The sequence below is a fragment of the Macrobrachium rosenbergii genome, chromosome 8 (genome assembly GCF_040412425.1).
Source record: "Macrobrachium rosenbergii isolate ZJJX-2024 chromosome 8, ASM4041242v1, whole genome shotgun sequence".
Classification (NCBI taxonomy): domain Eukaryota; kingdom Metazoa; phylum Arthropoda; class Malacostraca; order Decapoda; family Palaemonidae; genus Macrobrachium; species Macrobrachium rosenbergii.
Window position 1 is genome coordinate 6,261,052 of NC_089748.1, and position 17,997 is coordinate 6,279,048.

Consider the following 17,997-nt stretch of genomic DNA (forward strand, 5'->3'; position numbering starts at 1 on the left):
AATTCATGTTGCTAGTTATGCATGTGGTATGTCTGCATATTTTACTTCTTGCTTGATTTCAGGTTTATTTTGACTTAACCGTGAGCCTTTCCTATTATGTGTATTTCTTACACAGTTTCACGCAAAATCTTTTGATGTGCTTGTGCCGGCTCAGGGATGTATAATGAAAGGTTTATATTGTCAAGCACGAGTTTAGAAAATTAAAAGACTGACAGTGTTGGAGTCAAATTTTAGGCAGTGAAATTGCTGAAATATTAATACTGTAGAAGTAATGGGGTTAGACTTGAATGCCGTCTTACAACTATTTCATATTTTCCAGATTTGGAATGATTTACCAGGAGCAATCGGCTCTTCAATCTTAATATCACATTTGGCATGTTAAGATCTTTTTCATTGTCATTTTTGAACTAATGAGGTTAGTCATGAAAATATAAATTTGAACTCCAAGTCACAGAATGAAAAGTTAGATTCTAAAGTTTTTCTCTTGATATAAGAATTTTGAATTGCTATTTGGTATTTTTAACCTGTATCAAACTGACGTAGCCGTATCAGCAATCGTTTTTCCGTAATATAATGAATTAATGCCCTCCTGAAGGCTGATTTAACTTTTAAATGGGAGTAGCATGGTTGATCAAGAAAGATGTTAGTTTGTTTATTGAAAACTAGAAGAATATCTGATGATGTAATTTCAATTGAAAAACCAATTGATGCATAGTTTTAAAGTTAGGTTGGTATGGTTGAATTTTCTTTCAGCATGTTAGTAAAGATATGGAAACTGGGATATTTTGAAAGTTGTCTTTTTAACGTTGATCAAAAAGAATAGCTCAAATCCATCAATACTTCAAACTGTTCTAAAAGTGCATCTAGGTAGCTGCCTATTTTGATAGTTCAAAACACAAAAAAAGCACTCTAAAAATGCTTATACCTGAATATTTTAATATTTTTATCAAAAAAAGTGCATATAGTCACGAAAATGATATGAAAATACAGTAATTTGTGAATATTTCTGTATGAAAAATACCGCGAATAGGCGAATTTTCCACGAATAATGTGTACAGTATACTGTACTGTACTGTATATGTTCAACAGAGAAATGTGCGAATAGTTGAAGCCGCGAATCTGGAAGTGCGAATAGGCAGGTCCACTGTAGAATTTGTGACATAGCAGGCACTGGTCATTCACCTCTTTATTACAATGCTGTTTCAGCACAATGAAGTAGATTACCAGGCTTGTTGGTACAAATATTGCATGTGCAGCTAAAAGTTGCTTTTGAAATTTTTAGGCAAAAGTTCATCTTGTGCTTGAGCAAGTGTGCCAAAGAGTGTATTTCCTTTTATGCTTTGTAGTGTTGCATTTGTTGTTTTAAGTGATTTTATTACATTGTCTTTAATGACATTGGTCACCCTTTTATTTTACATTAATTATGATTGTACTAGTGAATGTTGTTGATGGAAGATTGACAAAAATATTAAATACAGTAAGTTGCTTTGATAGAATTAGACTAACTAATTAATATTTCTGTTAAATTAATTTTTGATCAGTATTGAATATTTAAATCACATAGATGTACAGTAGTTTAGAATAACTAACAATCCATTCAAATGCAAAAATTTAATATCTACTACAGGATTACAATGTTGAATGCATGTTTGTTTTCTCTCCTTTTGGTTTTGAAAGAAATTTACAAAATTACCGGTAAAGAGAATCAAAGTTTCCTCTCTCTCTCTCTCTCTCTCTCTCTCTCTCTCTCTCTCTCTCTCTCTCTCTCTCTCTCTCTCTCTTGTTCCTTTGCATTGTATCTTATTAAAAAACTTATTAAAAATATCTATTTTAGTAGTCCTCAAGAGTAAAAAACCATTTGGAGAGAGAACAATTTTAGTTTTGGCATAAATATGGGTAGTGACTCTGGCAGTGGTTACAGGCGACGAGCTATGGGGACGACCTGCTAGGGCTGGCCAAGGACAAGCTAACATATCCCTGTCGCTACTGTGGAAAGCGATTCACACAAACGGGTACTTGCCGTCGACATGAGCGCCTCCATACTGCTCCCAACAGTTTCAAGTGTCCATTTTGTCAGAAGGGTTTCAACCGCAAATATCGCCTGAAGGAGCACATCTTGGCCTCACACCCACAGCAAAATGATGAGGGTGATCTCTCACTCATCATCAACACTTCTGCCACCACTATGGCGTGAGGGCATCATGCTGGTGCTGGATCTGTGGAAGGGATGGGTGTTGTAAATGGTGTGGGAGGAGACCGTTTCTTCCTGTTAATATTGGGAAGGTAGCTTGACCACGTGGGAAGAAGATTAGAAGGGACTAGAGATTATTTTGGAATTATTCCTACTGTTTCTACCTTCATGAAAAAGCTTGCCACAGGGTCTTAGTACTCATTTGCCTGAGGCTGTAATGTAATTTTTGTGGCATGTTTATATTAACGTAATATAATCATTATTTTTATTACTGTTATTTTGTTGCATTCCATGCTACATTCCTCAGCATTTTGTCATCATTCCAGAATCAGTACAGGTTAAATGCTAGTACCAATGATTTTATAACTAACCATAATTACTAACATTTGTAATTAACCATACTAACCCCTGAGTTCAAACAAGTCATAGATATATTTTGTGTATTTATCAATTATGAGGAATATATTGATAACTTATTCAGTGTTTGAGTCAGCAGTATGTACTTAAGTTGTAATGAAAGATCTGAGTCAGGTCACTGGCCCCAAAGACTTCTAAACCAAAGTTTTTGTACTTATGGAAGAAATGCATTACATATGTCCCATGAGGATACTGTATTATGTTTTATTAAATTATCTTAGTTTTCTTAGGTAAGGCTTGTTCACTGTGTAATGATATGTTTATTGTATTTATTGACCTCCTTTTCTATGACACAAACTGTGATAGGAGAATCTTTAATTAGTCAGTAAGCTGGCGCACTCCTTTTTATTGCATTATTTTGTGTTGTTAAAGATTTATTTTGTATTTTGCTCTTCCATGACAAGGAAATGGAATTGCTCATTTCATAATGACAGTAGATTTAGGATCCAAGAATTACAAAACTGACATTACTTTTCATATTGGATTTAAACTTGTATCTTTCATAGATTGCCCAAATCTACTGGAGTTTATTATTTTTTTGTTTAAATATAATATATTTAGTACCTCGTAACTCATGTCTGCGGTGTTTCCAGAAATGAAGTAGCCTTCTGTACTATATAAAATGATGTAATACATGCATCCAGTGTTGTAGGGATATGGCACTGCATAGCAGATTTTCACAACGAATTGTTTACAATAAATATCATGAATCTGAATATGTATAGATTTTACAGTATTGCTTATCAGTTAGATTGTTTTCTAACAGTCTGTATGCAGTATAATAATTTTCTCTAGCTTTATTGGACATTCATCACTAGTCAATACTGTGTACCACATTCATAACTTATTTTCCCAGCAATCTCGAGACAGGAAATTGTTGCTTTAGAAGTTTGTGTAATAGCGATTAATTAATGTGCAATTTAGTTTAAGTAGATTTATGATGTGTACAAAAAGCATTTATTAGTACAATTGGTCTTCGTAGCCTTATTGAAAATACTAAAAACTGTATTTTTCTTTTCTTAAAACTGTCAGAAATTGTAAACGAAATGATGTGATATAACAGAGCATGATGTTAATAACATGTCATTGTAAGTTTTTCATTCAATGTCTTATTCATTGCATCATATCATCACCCATTTTATATCCTTTACTCCTGGACACATATTCATCATTTAGACTTTTATGTAGAATATAGTGCTTACTGTATCAAAAGTTCCTAATCAGATTACAGTAAATTATAAGATTTGTACTTAACTTTTATATGCCCGTTGCTTTAAGAGGAAGAAAAAAGTTATCTTGGAGATTATTTTCTTTTTGTAAGAGTAGATTTCATGAATCAATAACAGACAGTAAGTAGATACATATTTTCATTTTGGTGGAACTTGGATTTGTATTTAACACCTTCCAAAAATTTTTATAATCTTTCCTCTTATACAATGCAAGTGTAATCTTTTCAACACTGTGTTAAATGCCATTCTTTCACCTTCCACCATAATTTTATTTCCTCATTAGGCCATAGAAAGGTCAAGTTTTTTAGTTGTATATCTCATTGGCTTGTGCATAAAAATTTTATGTTGAATAGATTACCAAAGAATATCCTTTATAGTTTTAGTTTTATTCAGGATACAGTACCACACCTTTACTTTATTTTCTTTCATCAAGACATGATAGAAATTATTTGTTGAAAGTTACACATTCTCATAAGTAATCATTCACTCAAATACACATACTATTTATGGATGAAGTAATCATTCACTCAAATACACATACTATTTATGGATGAGTATTGTCATTCATTGACAAACACCCTTGTTTAATTTATGATAAGGTACTAAAAGTAGCTATTCATTTCTCTCATTACTGACCATAACCAATTGATAATTACTGTATGTGAATCTGTTTCATTGGAAGTAACTACTTTATCTGTATTATTTAATTAAAGTTTTCCATCTGTTGATAAAATCTTTCAAAACAAGATTATAATACATATATACTCCTTACATTGCAAAATGAACAAACCTTTATTTGATCACGGTTTACTAACTCCCAGAAAACAATCAATATTTAATTTTGATTTCTCTTACAGACAAATTTCTTGGACACATCATGACACATCACCAGCTTTATTTTTTTCCTTCAGTATTTCATGATTCATTTCCCTCATCTTTATTTTTTCTCCTTGATTTTTGTGAGATATTTATGTCGCTTGCATCATATTCGTTTGGATTTCATGAAATATCCTTCAGACATCCTTTTGACGTTCCTTAATGAACCGCAGACAGTGAGTATGTGTTTATGTATACTGTCAGGCTCAAGACACCTGGCAAAGAAGTATTACTATATTGCATTTTGTTGCTTTTGTTAACAAAGCATTTAGATTGTGTCGAGTCAGGTTGTTATAATATGTTATTTGTTTTAGTTTTAATGGAGCATTTCTTTAGTTGTTATGCAGTTTGGTTTAGCTATTGATAATATCTTAATGAAGGAGTAGGATTCTCGCAGAGAGGGAGTGCCTGATCTCCCTCACTGGAGGAAGCTACTCCAAAGGTTCTCCTTAAGCACAAGGTGTGCGAATTTTCCTGTACCCCAAAAAGCCATGATATTTTGCTTTGTATGGATGTAAGTTATTGTACATTAGCATGCAGTACCTTAACTGCAATTTTATTGTGAAATTCATAAGCAAAATCTTATGTTTAATTATTTATAAGAGAAGAGTGAACATCATCCTGAAGCAGGCAGAAATCTTTTGTTTGATAGTAGGTGCATTCTGATCTCCACCAGAGAAGAAGAAGACAGCTGCTGTTAGAAGTAACAGGTAAATTCGTCCTCCTCGCAACATTTGTATAGTCGCACCAGTCTCAGTTTGCACCTGTTAATTTAAGAGTTTCAAATTGCACCCTTTCTAAGTCACCGATCTCAGTTTCAGTCAGTGAGGGTTATACAGGCAAGCATAGGGGAGAGTGAAGGCAGTTTCTGTGTTTGTGTAGCTTATATTTGTCCAGCTCAGTTTGAATACGCAGAGGATTTAGCTTACAGAGAATCTAATACTCTGCTCCTGTGCCTGATGCTGTGGATCTTCCTGGGGTTTTATTTATTATGAAAACTTTATTTTCATTTTCATCATTGCTTTATGATGTTTGGTATAGGTTGGGAATACAATGTTAGTCTCGTGAAACTGTGAAATGAATAAGATGGGTTAATGAAGAGAGCCCAGCTGAGGCTAGGATTATGAATGTAGGCTGGATAACTTACGGCCTATTTACTACACACTCACGCTGCCTTGGTATTTAACCAACCTTTATACGAGTTTACACTGGTTGTCACAGAAGTTCCTTAGGTAATAAGTTCACCATAAGTGTAATGACTGATATTTGAATAGGTAAAGAAATAGATGTCAGCAGTAGTGAAAGTGACTTGTACTGGACATAAGCATCTTGCTTCTTGGTGCAGTCATGCTCCTAGGTCACTATGTTTGGAACTACAAACTGAGTTTGAGAGCAAAGTCTTAAAAACATTGTATGCATGTCATGATAAATACTGTTCTATTGCTGCCACAAGTAGAGGCTGCTGTATTTGCTAATGCATGTTTGATTGAGAGTCTATTTTGTGTACTTAGCCAGTGGAAGAGACGTGATTAAATCCACACAAGACACGTCCTGCTCAACTATTGTAGTGACACAATCCCAAATAATCCACTATTCTCTTGCACTATGTACTAGGCTTTGGGTAATGTACTTAAGAAGGCTGGTATCAGCAAAACACGATTGTTTTGTATTTTTATTTTATTTTTTCAACATCTAAGGACTCGACATACTGCAAAGGAGAATAGTGGCATATGGCCTCAGGTTACTGCAGGCAACTGTTTGCTCCAGATTGTGGTTTTCCTTTTTTTATCATTGTATTACATATATGTAGGTTGCCTGGAATTGTTAGGTATTAGTTATTTTGATACTGGAGTAAAAGAATCTCAAAGCAGAAATTATTTTGAGTGACCAATAAAATAAAGATATTGGTTTTTGTCACGTAAAGTAGCTTGTGGTTCATGTGTAAGGTGTGCAGTTTATTGATCTAAGCATGAATTGGGTTTTTATTTCTGTTCAACAGTATAATTAAGTATATCAGTAGTTCTTTATAAATAGAAATTTTGTAAAGGAAGAAATGTTTATAATTTCTTGAAAGTTATGCAACTTAAAAAAGATGGTAAAATATGTATAATTTTGATATTTTACATTTTATGTTAGTTGTTCCTTTTTTTCTATGATATGATTCCATTTCTAGCATCATGAGAATCTTGAGAATTATAAGTAGGCCTCGGTTGAACTGAATGAAAAGTAGAAGTATATGTTTTTATTAAATATTTCTTAAAATATTTAGCTGGTATTATTTATACTTAAATTACAAAACATATGGAATCTTGATTTTTCCTTTTCCATGAAATGTGATGAGTCGATCAAAATTCTGACTATGGCCTCAACAGTACTGTACTACAGTATTTTCTCACACAGCTTTTATTTTTTTAAATTTTCACTTGTTCTCTTGATTTTTTTTCACAAGAACAAACATCAAAGTTAGGTCTAGCATAGTTGCAGAATTTTACAACAGAACCAGTATATGTCTATAAAAGGGCTTAAAAGCAAATCTTAGTTCACATATTTTTCAATTTTATTTGGATATCACATTTTTTCTTATTTTCTCGTGTATGCATTTTGTAAATCTTTGAAAAATTAAAGACAAATTTGTTCTTTTGCATTCATGGGAAGTGAAATCGTTTTTACACATGGCTTATCTCATTTTGACAATATTTTTAATGTTCTTTGGATAACTCTTTAATGTAAAAACTGCTTTTATGTTGCCACAGGTTTTATTTGAATTTTTCCCCTGACCCCTCATAATATATCTTATCATGGATTACAGTAAGCCCCAGCCTGATTTGTTAGTAACATAATTTTCAAGTCTATAATCTGCAGACCACTTTGACAAAGTATAGTTTAGATTCAGTTTTAATAATCAAGACCCATAGAACCTCTGCCCCAGGTATGATAAAATACATATTGTTGCCAAATACTTTTCAAATTTGTTTTCTGTCAGAGGAATGTAAATTTTTGCTCATAAATCAAATATAAATTGTATATTACATTCAAAATAGTAATTCATTACTGGATACTGCTTACTTTATACCTCAGCTGTAGAGGTCATGTTCATGAATTTTTAAGGAGAATTTGTGCTATTCAGATTTTTGGTAATAATTTATCTATAAAAATCGTACCATTTTTCCAAATGGTAGTGATCACAATTTTTTTTTATTTTCAAAATCTAGAAACTTGAAAATATCCTTTTGTGTCCATGTAATGGTGTTTGTTATTTTTATAAGGTTTCAAGGAAATATATTTATCTCTTGATGGGCTCTTATTTCCCCCATCTTCTCTTGTTTCTCAAGTATAGGTACTGTAAAATTATATTTACAGTACTAAAATTATGTTGTTGGGGAAGAAATTCTGTACATCAACATCTGTTCCCTTCAGTAGAATCATGTTTTTATGTTCTTAATGCAAGCCATACATGTGTAATGAAATTTATGTAGACAAACCATTCAAATTAACAAAAATTTATATATATATTACAGTACCATATAACAAATTTTATGCATATTTTACATTATTATTGCGTATTTTAATAAGACCTTATAGTAAAAGAATTGCAGTTCTCATAGAGCTGGTCTAATAAATTCTTATAAGTAAGTATAGCTTGTAATTTTGAAATAAAGTTGAGAATCTTAATTCAGTGGTCTGGTAAGCTGTTTTATAATAATCCATAAAATCAGATAAGTGATTGATTCTTATCTAACTTCAATTCAAGCTTAGACCTTAAACCTTATGTGGCAGCTTTTAACTGGTTTCAAACAACCAAAGAAAATTTGTTCAGTTCTGTTGTGCAGGGTACTCATTTATGGCTTATTTTGTTTATTCAGAAAGATTCTTTCTCATACCTCTGATGATCCTGTTTTAACACTAAGATCAGAATGTTCCTTCAGATTTAGAATGACCTGGTTATATTTTGTAAAGCAGATTGAAAGAAAATGGAATTGTAGGAAGTCCTGTTGGCCATATGGATAATAGTTTGTAATCAACATTTCTGAGAGAAGAATAAACTGTGCTTCCAGGAGCTAATTTTGGTTTTATTATTTCCGTCGTATTTAACTGTGAATTATTTTTTCCACTGTGTTAGATTTTTCCATTTTTAGGGTAATAATACTGCTCTTGGTACATGAAGAATTCTTGTCAACCATCAGTATGTGTTGGTGTAATTTCTACTTGTTAGTAATGTAACTAGATTTAGCTACAAACAATCTTCCCTTTGACATGGTTGAAGTAAATGAGACACAAGTTTGACAGCATTTTCAAATTGAGACCACCCATAACATAAAGCCTTTAATTTATTTCACTACCATTTACTGTACTTCATATGCAACATTTGCCCAGAGGTAGGAGTTTGACCTCATAAGGTGTCACCATCTTACCAAGACCAGTACACTGCATCCAGCAAGGATTAGACCTCCTTTAAATCTCTGCTTATTTTCAGCTTTCCCATCTTGCCCTTTAGCTGACATCCTGTTCATTACCACAATAAAGAAACTAAGTTTCAACTACTTACTGGTCTTCATGAAGGCTGGAGTAGGATGGCCATGAATGAATTGATAGGCCAATACTATACTGTAGCAAGGATAATGTACTTTTTAAGGTCTTGAATCTCCTAACAATAATATGGTTATCTGCTTTGGGTGAGCTTGAAAACTCCAACTATGAAGGACCTCCTCTGTAGAATGTGGATGTCAGGAGTAGATGATGTTGACAGTTTCTTTGGTTGATACTTTTTGGAGAAACCTTATGATGGGAGATTGTTTCCTTTATTTTTATTTTTTAGTTCTTCACATTGTTATAGTTGCAACCCTTTGGTATTGACCTTTCTGCTAGGGGATGTCTAAGGACCTTATTTCATAATATTTTCAAGATGTTACACAATCTGAAACACATTATTAAATTATGTCTTGTTCACAATGCGCACTCTTCATTTTTGTGAATAGAAGTTCATTTCAGTGTCTTCCAAAACAATCTTATTTCGTAATGGTTGAGAACCTTGCCAGAAATCTGGCAGTGATAGAATTTTGTGAAGGACAGATTCTTCTATTATTTTTTAATCTTAAAGTTTTTTGTAGACATTGATATTTAAATTCATAAATTAATGCATTATTTGCAATCTGAAACACATTGTTAAATTTGTCTTGTTCACGCTGCATGTTCTTCATTTTGAGTTTTCTGTAAAAGAAAACTGTTGTGCTGGCTTTGTCTGTCAAGCTACACACATCAGATCTTAAACTATGTCTTAGAGGGCTGCAAATTGGTGTGTTGATCATCCACCCTCCAGTCATCAAACATTTCAAATTGCAGCCCTCTGGCTTTAGTAGTTTTTATTTTATTCAAGGTTAAAGTTACTCATAATCATGCATCTGGCAACGATATAGGAAAGGCCACCACCGTCCAGTGGTTAAAGTTTCATGGGCCACGGCTCATACAGCATTATACCGAGACCACCAAAAGATAGATCTATTTTCGGTGGCCTTGATTATATGCTGTAGCAGCTGTACAGAAAACTCGATTACACTGAAGAAACTTTGGCACATTTTTTACTTGTGAATAGAAGTTCATTTCACCATCTCCTAAAACAATCCTGTTCCATGATGGTTGAAAACGAGTTCTGGAAGTCATCCAGTTTTTTCTGCTGTATTAACTTCAGCCAGAAATCTTGCAGTGACAGAATTTTGTGAAAGACAGATTCTTCTATTATTTTTTATTTTAAATTTTTGTGTAGATATTGATTTATAGACTCTCTCAGGCTTGGCAGAGTTGCAGACATCACTACATTAGTGCTTTGGAGCCATATTAACCAAAGTGTAGACAAAAATGCTGAAAAAAGGCAATGACAGGAGTGAGTGTGGACACACCATGGGTTCTACAGTGTGGTGAAGGCATCTTGTAGGATTATTAGGTATAGCATAACAGATTTGTGGGACAAAGGCATGTGGACCCTGAGATGAATTGTAAGTGCTGCTAGCCAAGATGGCAGCTGCACATTGAATTCAATCATTGAGTGAAGCTGGGACAATGAGAAATTGAACTTGTATCTTTACTCCTCCATAACAAGGAATCATGAAGACTAATTTTGGGTCCTGAACTTAGAGTGAATACAACAGCTTTACATACAAGTCAGTGATTATTTAACATCTGAAAAACCCATCGTGTTTAATAAGTGGCAGAGTTTATAGAATAATGAACCTGATAACAATAGACAAAAACAGATCATACCCTTGGTTGAATCGCGGCATTCTTTGAGCCAAAAAGAATGCCATACAGAAGTCCTTTTATCTCTTCTCCAAATGTGGCACAGTCACTTGACCCATGGATACATAATGAATAGCCAACATGTCCTAATCTCAGTATGGAGGGAATGCAGGTCATCACTAATGTTTATACATATATATAAATATATATATATAATATATATATTTCTGGGCTCGACCTGTGTCACCCAGTGAAATTGGTTCCATTTAGCACATTTCTAGGTATAAGAATTGCTATATATACCAGAGAAAAAGCTATCTAGAATGCCAGGGTTACCACCCCCGGAGCGATCACCTATAAACGGTGTCGATATACACTAGGGGTGAGCTTAAACCACTATCACAGGCCTTCGTCCTACAGATCTCTCTATTCTCAAAGTCCCAACTTGAGTGTGCCGTTACAAACCCGTAACCAAGGATACTCACTAGCTCACCCACTAAGCGTCATCACGAGACCGCTACGTCATTCCAATTTTAGCACATCTTGCGAGAACACGTGAAATTTTGCTTAGTGTTTGTGTTCCCTTTTTTAGCAGCTCATCATGTCTTCCAACGAGATTTTCTCACCATCTAAGTTGAGTACTAATTTTGGTTGGATTGTTTGTCTCAGAGGCTACATATTTTAGGTTTTACGAAGAGTTTCGTTACCGTTATACAGGGCTGCGTCATATGAACGCGTGTGCTGTATGTTTGCCTCTTTCCGTTTTTGTCCTCCAATCTCAACCTTTTTGTTTTTATTCTCCTAGTTTTTACATACACTCCTTCTAGTTTGGAGCCTTTGTGGAGAATTTACTGTTTCGCTGGTTGAGGTTAAGATCGTGTTTTTGCCTCTTTGCTATCATGTAGGCAATGGGCCCCCCATTTTCTGACAATAGAATTTGGGTCCCTTTTTATCGGTCTCTCTTCCCCTCCAGCGAACTGGTTCCTTCTCGTTGGTGTAAATTATTTATTCTTGATGTTAGCTGTTATGTACAAGGAAGGATGACATTTATATTCCTAGATTAAGTTTTGCATTCGATTCGGCGTCAGGGAAGCCATTTTGGGTACATGTACCCAAATGCGTCCGAAGCTAAGGCTTATTCCCTGGCCTTCCCTCTCGTCGTATTGATTATGTATGTACTTAGGTATTTAGATATGTTTAATCCTAGGCTACCCCATTTCACGAATGTTTTCTATGGTGTTTTGTTTGTCCCTATTTGGCAGTGTGATTTCTAGACAAGGTAGTTTACTATCTAACTTGCTTAGGCTAAACGTAACAGTGCTCTTACACGATGTTAGGCTACCTAACTCTCCCGACCAGTCCATTAGGTTTGGGAGGTTAGGTTTGCCTTGTATGCAAGTTCCTTTAGCGTGAGGTACCCTCACTGTTTATTTTCCTCCTGTCCAAGTTTTTCTAGTCTTGTGAAGGTGGCTGAGCTAGGACCTAGGTCCTTCTCTCCCCACACCCGTGGCATTCCCCCTGACCTCCCTGACTAGACTAAGGATCTTGGTTTTTGAAAAGTAGGCTACGGCCATTTTACTCCATACTCTCGTGTTTGTAGCCTAGTTATCGTCTTCTTAACTTATTGGTTAGAATTAGTGTCGTCACCTGTGCGTTATCCCAAAAAAGGGGGTAGCCGTTCACTTTCGTTCGGCACCCCCGTAAGGTGATATTTTCAGCGTCTGGAGGGTGCTACCCACCTGACCGGTCGCTGTTCCACCAGGTTTCCGTCACTTACTACCTTTCCCTTACGGGCGGTGTTTCGTTAGCTCGCTTCCAATGGTTTTCTGGTTGGCAGCTGGAGCGTCAAACATTGTTCCGTGAATGCACAGTACCATATAGGATATGTTAGAATTCATCTCCGCCGGTCTAGCCCTGTTTTTCGTTGTTTTTATTCAATTAACACTCCGGTGGTATGAGTCGCGGTTGATAAGGGGCCATACCCCCCTATTCGCCACGGCGAGTACGCCCCATAAATATAAACACAATGAATTTCAGTGGCTATTCACGGCGGAGTACCATAGTGTTCCTGTTTATATCATTTATAATTTCATTAGAACATTCGTCAGTTTAAGCAATTTTCTGCCGGGATCAGTCCCGGAGGGGTATTGCCTTATTTCCTTGTATTGTTTTTAAGCTAATTAAGGATTTCTCTCGTCGCCGGTCCTGTTCCGGCGGCGCTTGTTTTTATGATACTCATATACCATCATTCCGCTTGCAGATGGTGCGTTGTCAGGAACCTGGGTGCTCGGCCGTTCTCCAGCAATTGTTCGGGCACGAAGTGTGCCGCTCACACTCTAGCTGCACAGTGCATGTTGGGGACGTAATTGTTTGGCACCCAGATGGCCGTGAAATTTGTTACGCTCTTTACGGACTGGCGTCCGAGGAGTCGGTAAGTGTTGAGAGTCTACTAACCTGTAGTCTCTTTCGGTATTGATACCTCATATAGAAACATACAATGAGAAGGATGTTTCAGCTAATCCTACCTTCTCTTCCAGTCTAAACCAGTAATCCATGCAGCAGCGCTGTCGTCCCTGAAGTCCTGGGTCGGCGGATTCGGGAGGAATGTTGCGTCTGGCAAACCTTATGTGCTTTCGGAAGAGATCTGTAATCTCCTCTACCCTGGTGCCCGGATCTCCGCCGCATTACCGAGGGAGTTAGCCGCCCCGATCATTGAAAAGATCAGACTTGAAACACAACCCTCCCAAGTCGACACCCTGTGCGGAGAGGTGGCGGAAGAGGTGGCGGCTATTAACATTCATCTGGAGCCTATGGTTGTAGATGTAGATGTCCATCAGGTAGAAGGTAGGGTGGTAAGTGAGGCAGGCGGGGTTAGTTTGGATAATTCCTTTATTAATTCACCCTCTTCTTCTTCCTCTTCCTTCCAGGGATTTCCTGAACCAGCTAACCTTGGGGACAGATCTTGGTCTGTTATGCCCAAGGTAAAATCTTAGAAAAAGAAGGGCTTTCCAAAGCCCTCTAAACCTCTAAGGTCTAATCCGCCAGCTCCCGCTAGGTCGTCACCGGCTCCCAAACCGGTGGCGCCCATATGTAAGGCTACTCCCCCTCATAAGGGGTCGAGGTCCAGAGATTCAAAATCTAAGTCTCCACAGCCTGGTTTTGATTCTGAGGCCTTTCTCGATCTTTGATGCAAAAGATCGACTCAAAAAATGGAAGCTAGGCTAAAAGATCTGGTTACAAGCCTTCAGCCTTCCAGAGAATCAATGCAGTCATTGGCACAGCAGGTGCAGGCCCAGGGAAGCTTGCTCTCCGGGTTCATCCAATCCGGAGCAGCACCTCAGTCCCATGTTGTCCCGGATGCCTCCAAACTGCCCCCCTTTGATAAGGGAAACCCGTGGCGTCTGGCCTTACATGCCCCCCTGCATAACGGCACATTGACCATCGAAGGTTTAGGCACTCGTCGTCTGGAAGAACTGGAGTTCTTTCCAGCCGGCTTAGTACCCCCCTATCCAGGTTTCGCCAGGTTAACAGAAGAAGCCTGGGTTAGGTCTGATAAGGTCCCTAAGGAGACGGTTATCTTCCCAAGGGACCAAGCTCAATCCACCCTGTTGCGCACTCTCACAAGTTGGGAGTGCGAGAACCTGAAACTTACCCCCTTCAAGGGAAGTTTTACTATGTTCTCTGCTGGTGACGCCATTCCAACCCCTTGCACTACTAAAATTACGGAGTTGACCATTCAAGCGGGGCTAGATGGCAAGCCTATGCCTCAACTCCGGGAAACGGATTCTACTTCTCTTCTCTTTCCCGGAGATTCGCAGTGTTGGTTGGGAGCTCCGGCAACCTTTACGGTGGGGAAACTCGACCCCGAGTGTGCCTCCACCCTGTTCAGTGAGCAACTTCCCAAAAATCCGGAAGCTCTGCTCAAAGCAGAATTTGAGGCCAGGTGCAGGTTGAGTCGCTCCCTGCACTCAGTCACCATCTCAGAGGTAACGGCTTTAGCTTTTAATGACGAGCCTTTGTTTCAGGTCGTTACAAAGTCGTTATTGGCTTCCTTCCAATCGGATCTTTATGACTTTGTGATAGCCAGACAGAACTGCAGGAAGTACATCTTTACAGAGGCCACCATCAGGCACGAGCCTAATAGGCTAGTGAGAAGTTCTATCTGGGGACCTAACCTCTTTCCGGAGGATGAGGTCAATAATGTTATGGCGGAGGCTATTAGAGCGAACCAGAGTCTTCGCTCTCATTGGGGCCTTCCCTTCAAGAGAAAATTTTCTGAGACCTCCGGACCTCAACCTAAAGATAGGAAAAGGTTCAGGAGGTTCCAGGGCTTTAAGAGACCTCAAGCCCCGACAGTGCTTCAAGCTGTTCCAGTCTCGCATGTCGGTCAGCCTTCTACATCTAAGGCGCATCCTCAGCAGCAGTTCGTACTGGTGCAACCGACTCAGCATGCTTCCACTGCGCCAACTTTCGTGACGTCCCCAGCTTTCAACGCCTCGTTTGAAAGCTCTGGGACATTTCGAGGCTATAATAGACATGCGAGAGGAAGCAGAGCTAGAACCGCCTACAGAGGTAGGACAGCGTCCAGGTCCCTCTCACGAGGAAGAGGAGGCCGTGGAACCAGAGGAAGCAGGACCTCCCCCAATCAATGAGACACCCCAGGTAGGAGGGAGATTGTATCTCTTCAGGGACCATTGGACCTTCAGCCCGTGGGCCCACAGCATAATCTCGAAAGGTCTGGGATGGAGCTGGAGCAAGGGGCCTCCTCCACCAGTCAGGTTCCTTCAACACCCATCCCAAGACTTACAGGACTTTGCAACAGAACTCCTGCAGAAGAATGCAATAAAGAAAGTCAGACACTTGAAAATTCAAGGCCGTCTGTTCAGTGTTCCGAAGAAGGACTCAGACAAACGAAGAGTAATTCTGGATCTGTCTCGTCTCAATTCATTCATTCAATGCGACAAATTTCGCATGCTTACAATCTCGCAGGTACGGACCCTACTTCCTCGTGGGGCCGTCACCACCTCTATAGATCTTACAGACGCATATTATCACGTCCCGATTGCGAGAAACTTCTCCCCTTACCTGGGATTCAGACTAGGAAAGCAAGCATACTCATTCAGAGTCATGCCATTCGGGCTCAACATAGCGCCCCGAATTTTTACCAAGCTGGCAGAGACAGTAGTCCAAGAGCTGCGGACCCAAGGGATCATGCTGGCCGCGTATCTGGATGATTGGATAATTTGGGCATCCAATGTCAAAGAATGTCAAAGAGCAACTCATATAGTAATCAACTTCTTGGAGTACCTCAGTTTCCAAATAAACAGAAAGAAATCATGCCTAGTTCCAGCAGCTCAATTTCAGTGGCTAGGAATTCATTGGGACCTAAGCACACACAAACTGACACTGCCACCAGCAAAAAGGAAAGAAATAGCCAAAGCTACCAGACAGTTCCTCAAAAACAAACATGCCTCTCGTCGTACCCAGGAAAGGATTCTCGGCTCCCTTCAGTTTGCTTCAGTAACAGACTTGCTGCTGAAAGCCAAACTGAAAGATATAAACAGGGTATGTATGGAAACTTGAGCCAACAGGAGGAGCAGAGACAAGCTGTCTCTGATCCCGCAGATATTGAGGAAAAGGCTTCGACCATGGTCGACAGTCAAGAGTTTGTCGCGGTCAGTACCTCTCCAGTTTCCCCCTCCGTCTCTTGTGATCCATACAGACGCCTCCCTGAGCGGTTGGGGAGGGTATTCCCAACACAAAAAAGTTCAAGGAACGTGGTCGACAGTGTTCCGCCAGTTCCATATCAACATCTTAGAGGCAATGGCAGTGTTCCTAACATTAAAGAAACTTCGTCCAGCCAGACAGGTTCACATCAGGTTGTTGCTGGACAATAAAGTAATAGTACATTGCCTGAACAGAGGAGGCTCCAAGTCGGGCCATATCAATCAAGTGATGATCGCAATTTTCTCCCTAGCAAGGAAACATTGTTGGCACCTGTCAGCCACCCACCTGGCAGGTGTCCGGAATGTCATTGCAGATTCACTGTCCAGGACAACCCCGCTGGAGTCAGAGTGGTCCTTAGACAAGGAGTCGTTCGGGTGGATTTGCCTTCAGGTACCGGGTCTCCAGGTAGACCTGTTTGCCACAGAGAGCAACCACAAACTTCCATGTTACGTGGCTCCCAATCTGGATCCTCTGGCTTATTCCACAGATGCAATGTCAATCGATTGGAACAGGTGGCAAAGGATCTATCTGTTTCCTCCAATAAATTTGTTGATGAAAGTTTTACACAAACTGAGATCATTCAAAGGTCAAGTAGCACTAGTGGCACCCAACTGGCCAAAGAGCAGTTGGTTTCCTTTACTTCTAGAGTTGAAGCTCACTCCCAAACATATCCCCAACCCACAGTTGACACAAGTAGTACAAACTTGGACTGTGTCAGCTTCCTCAAGAATTCTCAGTGCCCTAGCTTTATGGACTTCATGAAATTTGCAGCACAAAAGGACGCTAACATTGACCCTCTTAATACATTATTCATAGAATTTGATAAGAGAGAATCTACCCTCAGACAGTATGACTCAGCAGTTAGGAAGTTAGCATTGTTTTTGAGGGAATCCAAAGCTCATGAAATGACCACGAACCTAGCGTTCTCTTTCTTCAGATCACTGTTCGAGAAAGGAATGGCCACTAGTACTGTTACTACAACAAAATCTGCCTTAAGAAGAATATTTTTACATGGTTTTAATATTAATCTTACAGACTCCTATTTTTCATCAATTCCTAGAGCATGTGCTCGTCTTAGACCAGCAACCCGTCCACACACGGTCTCCTGGTACTTAAATGATGTACTTAAATTGGCATCAGACACTGATAATGTTTTATGTTCATACTTGAGTCTGTTAAGAAAAACATTATTCTTAGTAAGTCTAGCCTCAGGAGCTAGAATTTCTGAACTGTCTGCTCTTTCTAGAGAGCCCAATCATGTTGATTTCCTCCCATCAGGTGAAGTTCTGTTATCCCCGGACCCCAGTTTTTTTTAGCAAAGAACGA

The 17,997-nt window shown here is 38.5% G+C and overlaps 1 protein-coding gene across 3 annotated transcripts in view; it reads left to right on the forward strand.

The window, feature by feature from the left end:
- The window catches only part of LOC136840577 (protein abrupt-like), a 91,804-nt gene extending 83,029 nt beyond the window's left edge, over positions 1-8,775 (forward strand). For 2 of the 3 annotated variants that reach the window (XM_067107199.1, XM_067107200.1), the window contains one exon: positions 1,922-8,775. In XM_067107199.1, coding sequence (XP_066963300.1) covers positions 1,922-2,194 — 273 coding nt within the window. In that variant the 3' untranslated portion in view covers positions 2,195-8,775. The remainder of the gene's footprint in view (positions 1-1,921) is intronic. The other variant, XR_010853659.1, reaches the window with a different exon arrangement.
- Positions 8,776-17,997: the final 9,222 nt, after the last annotated feature.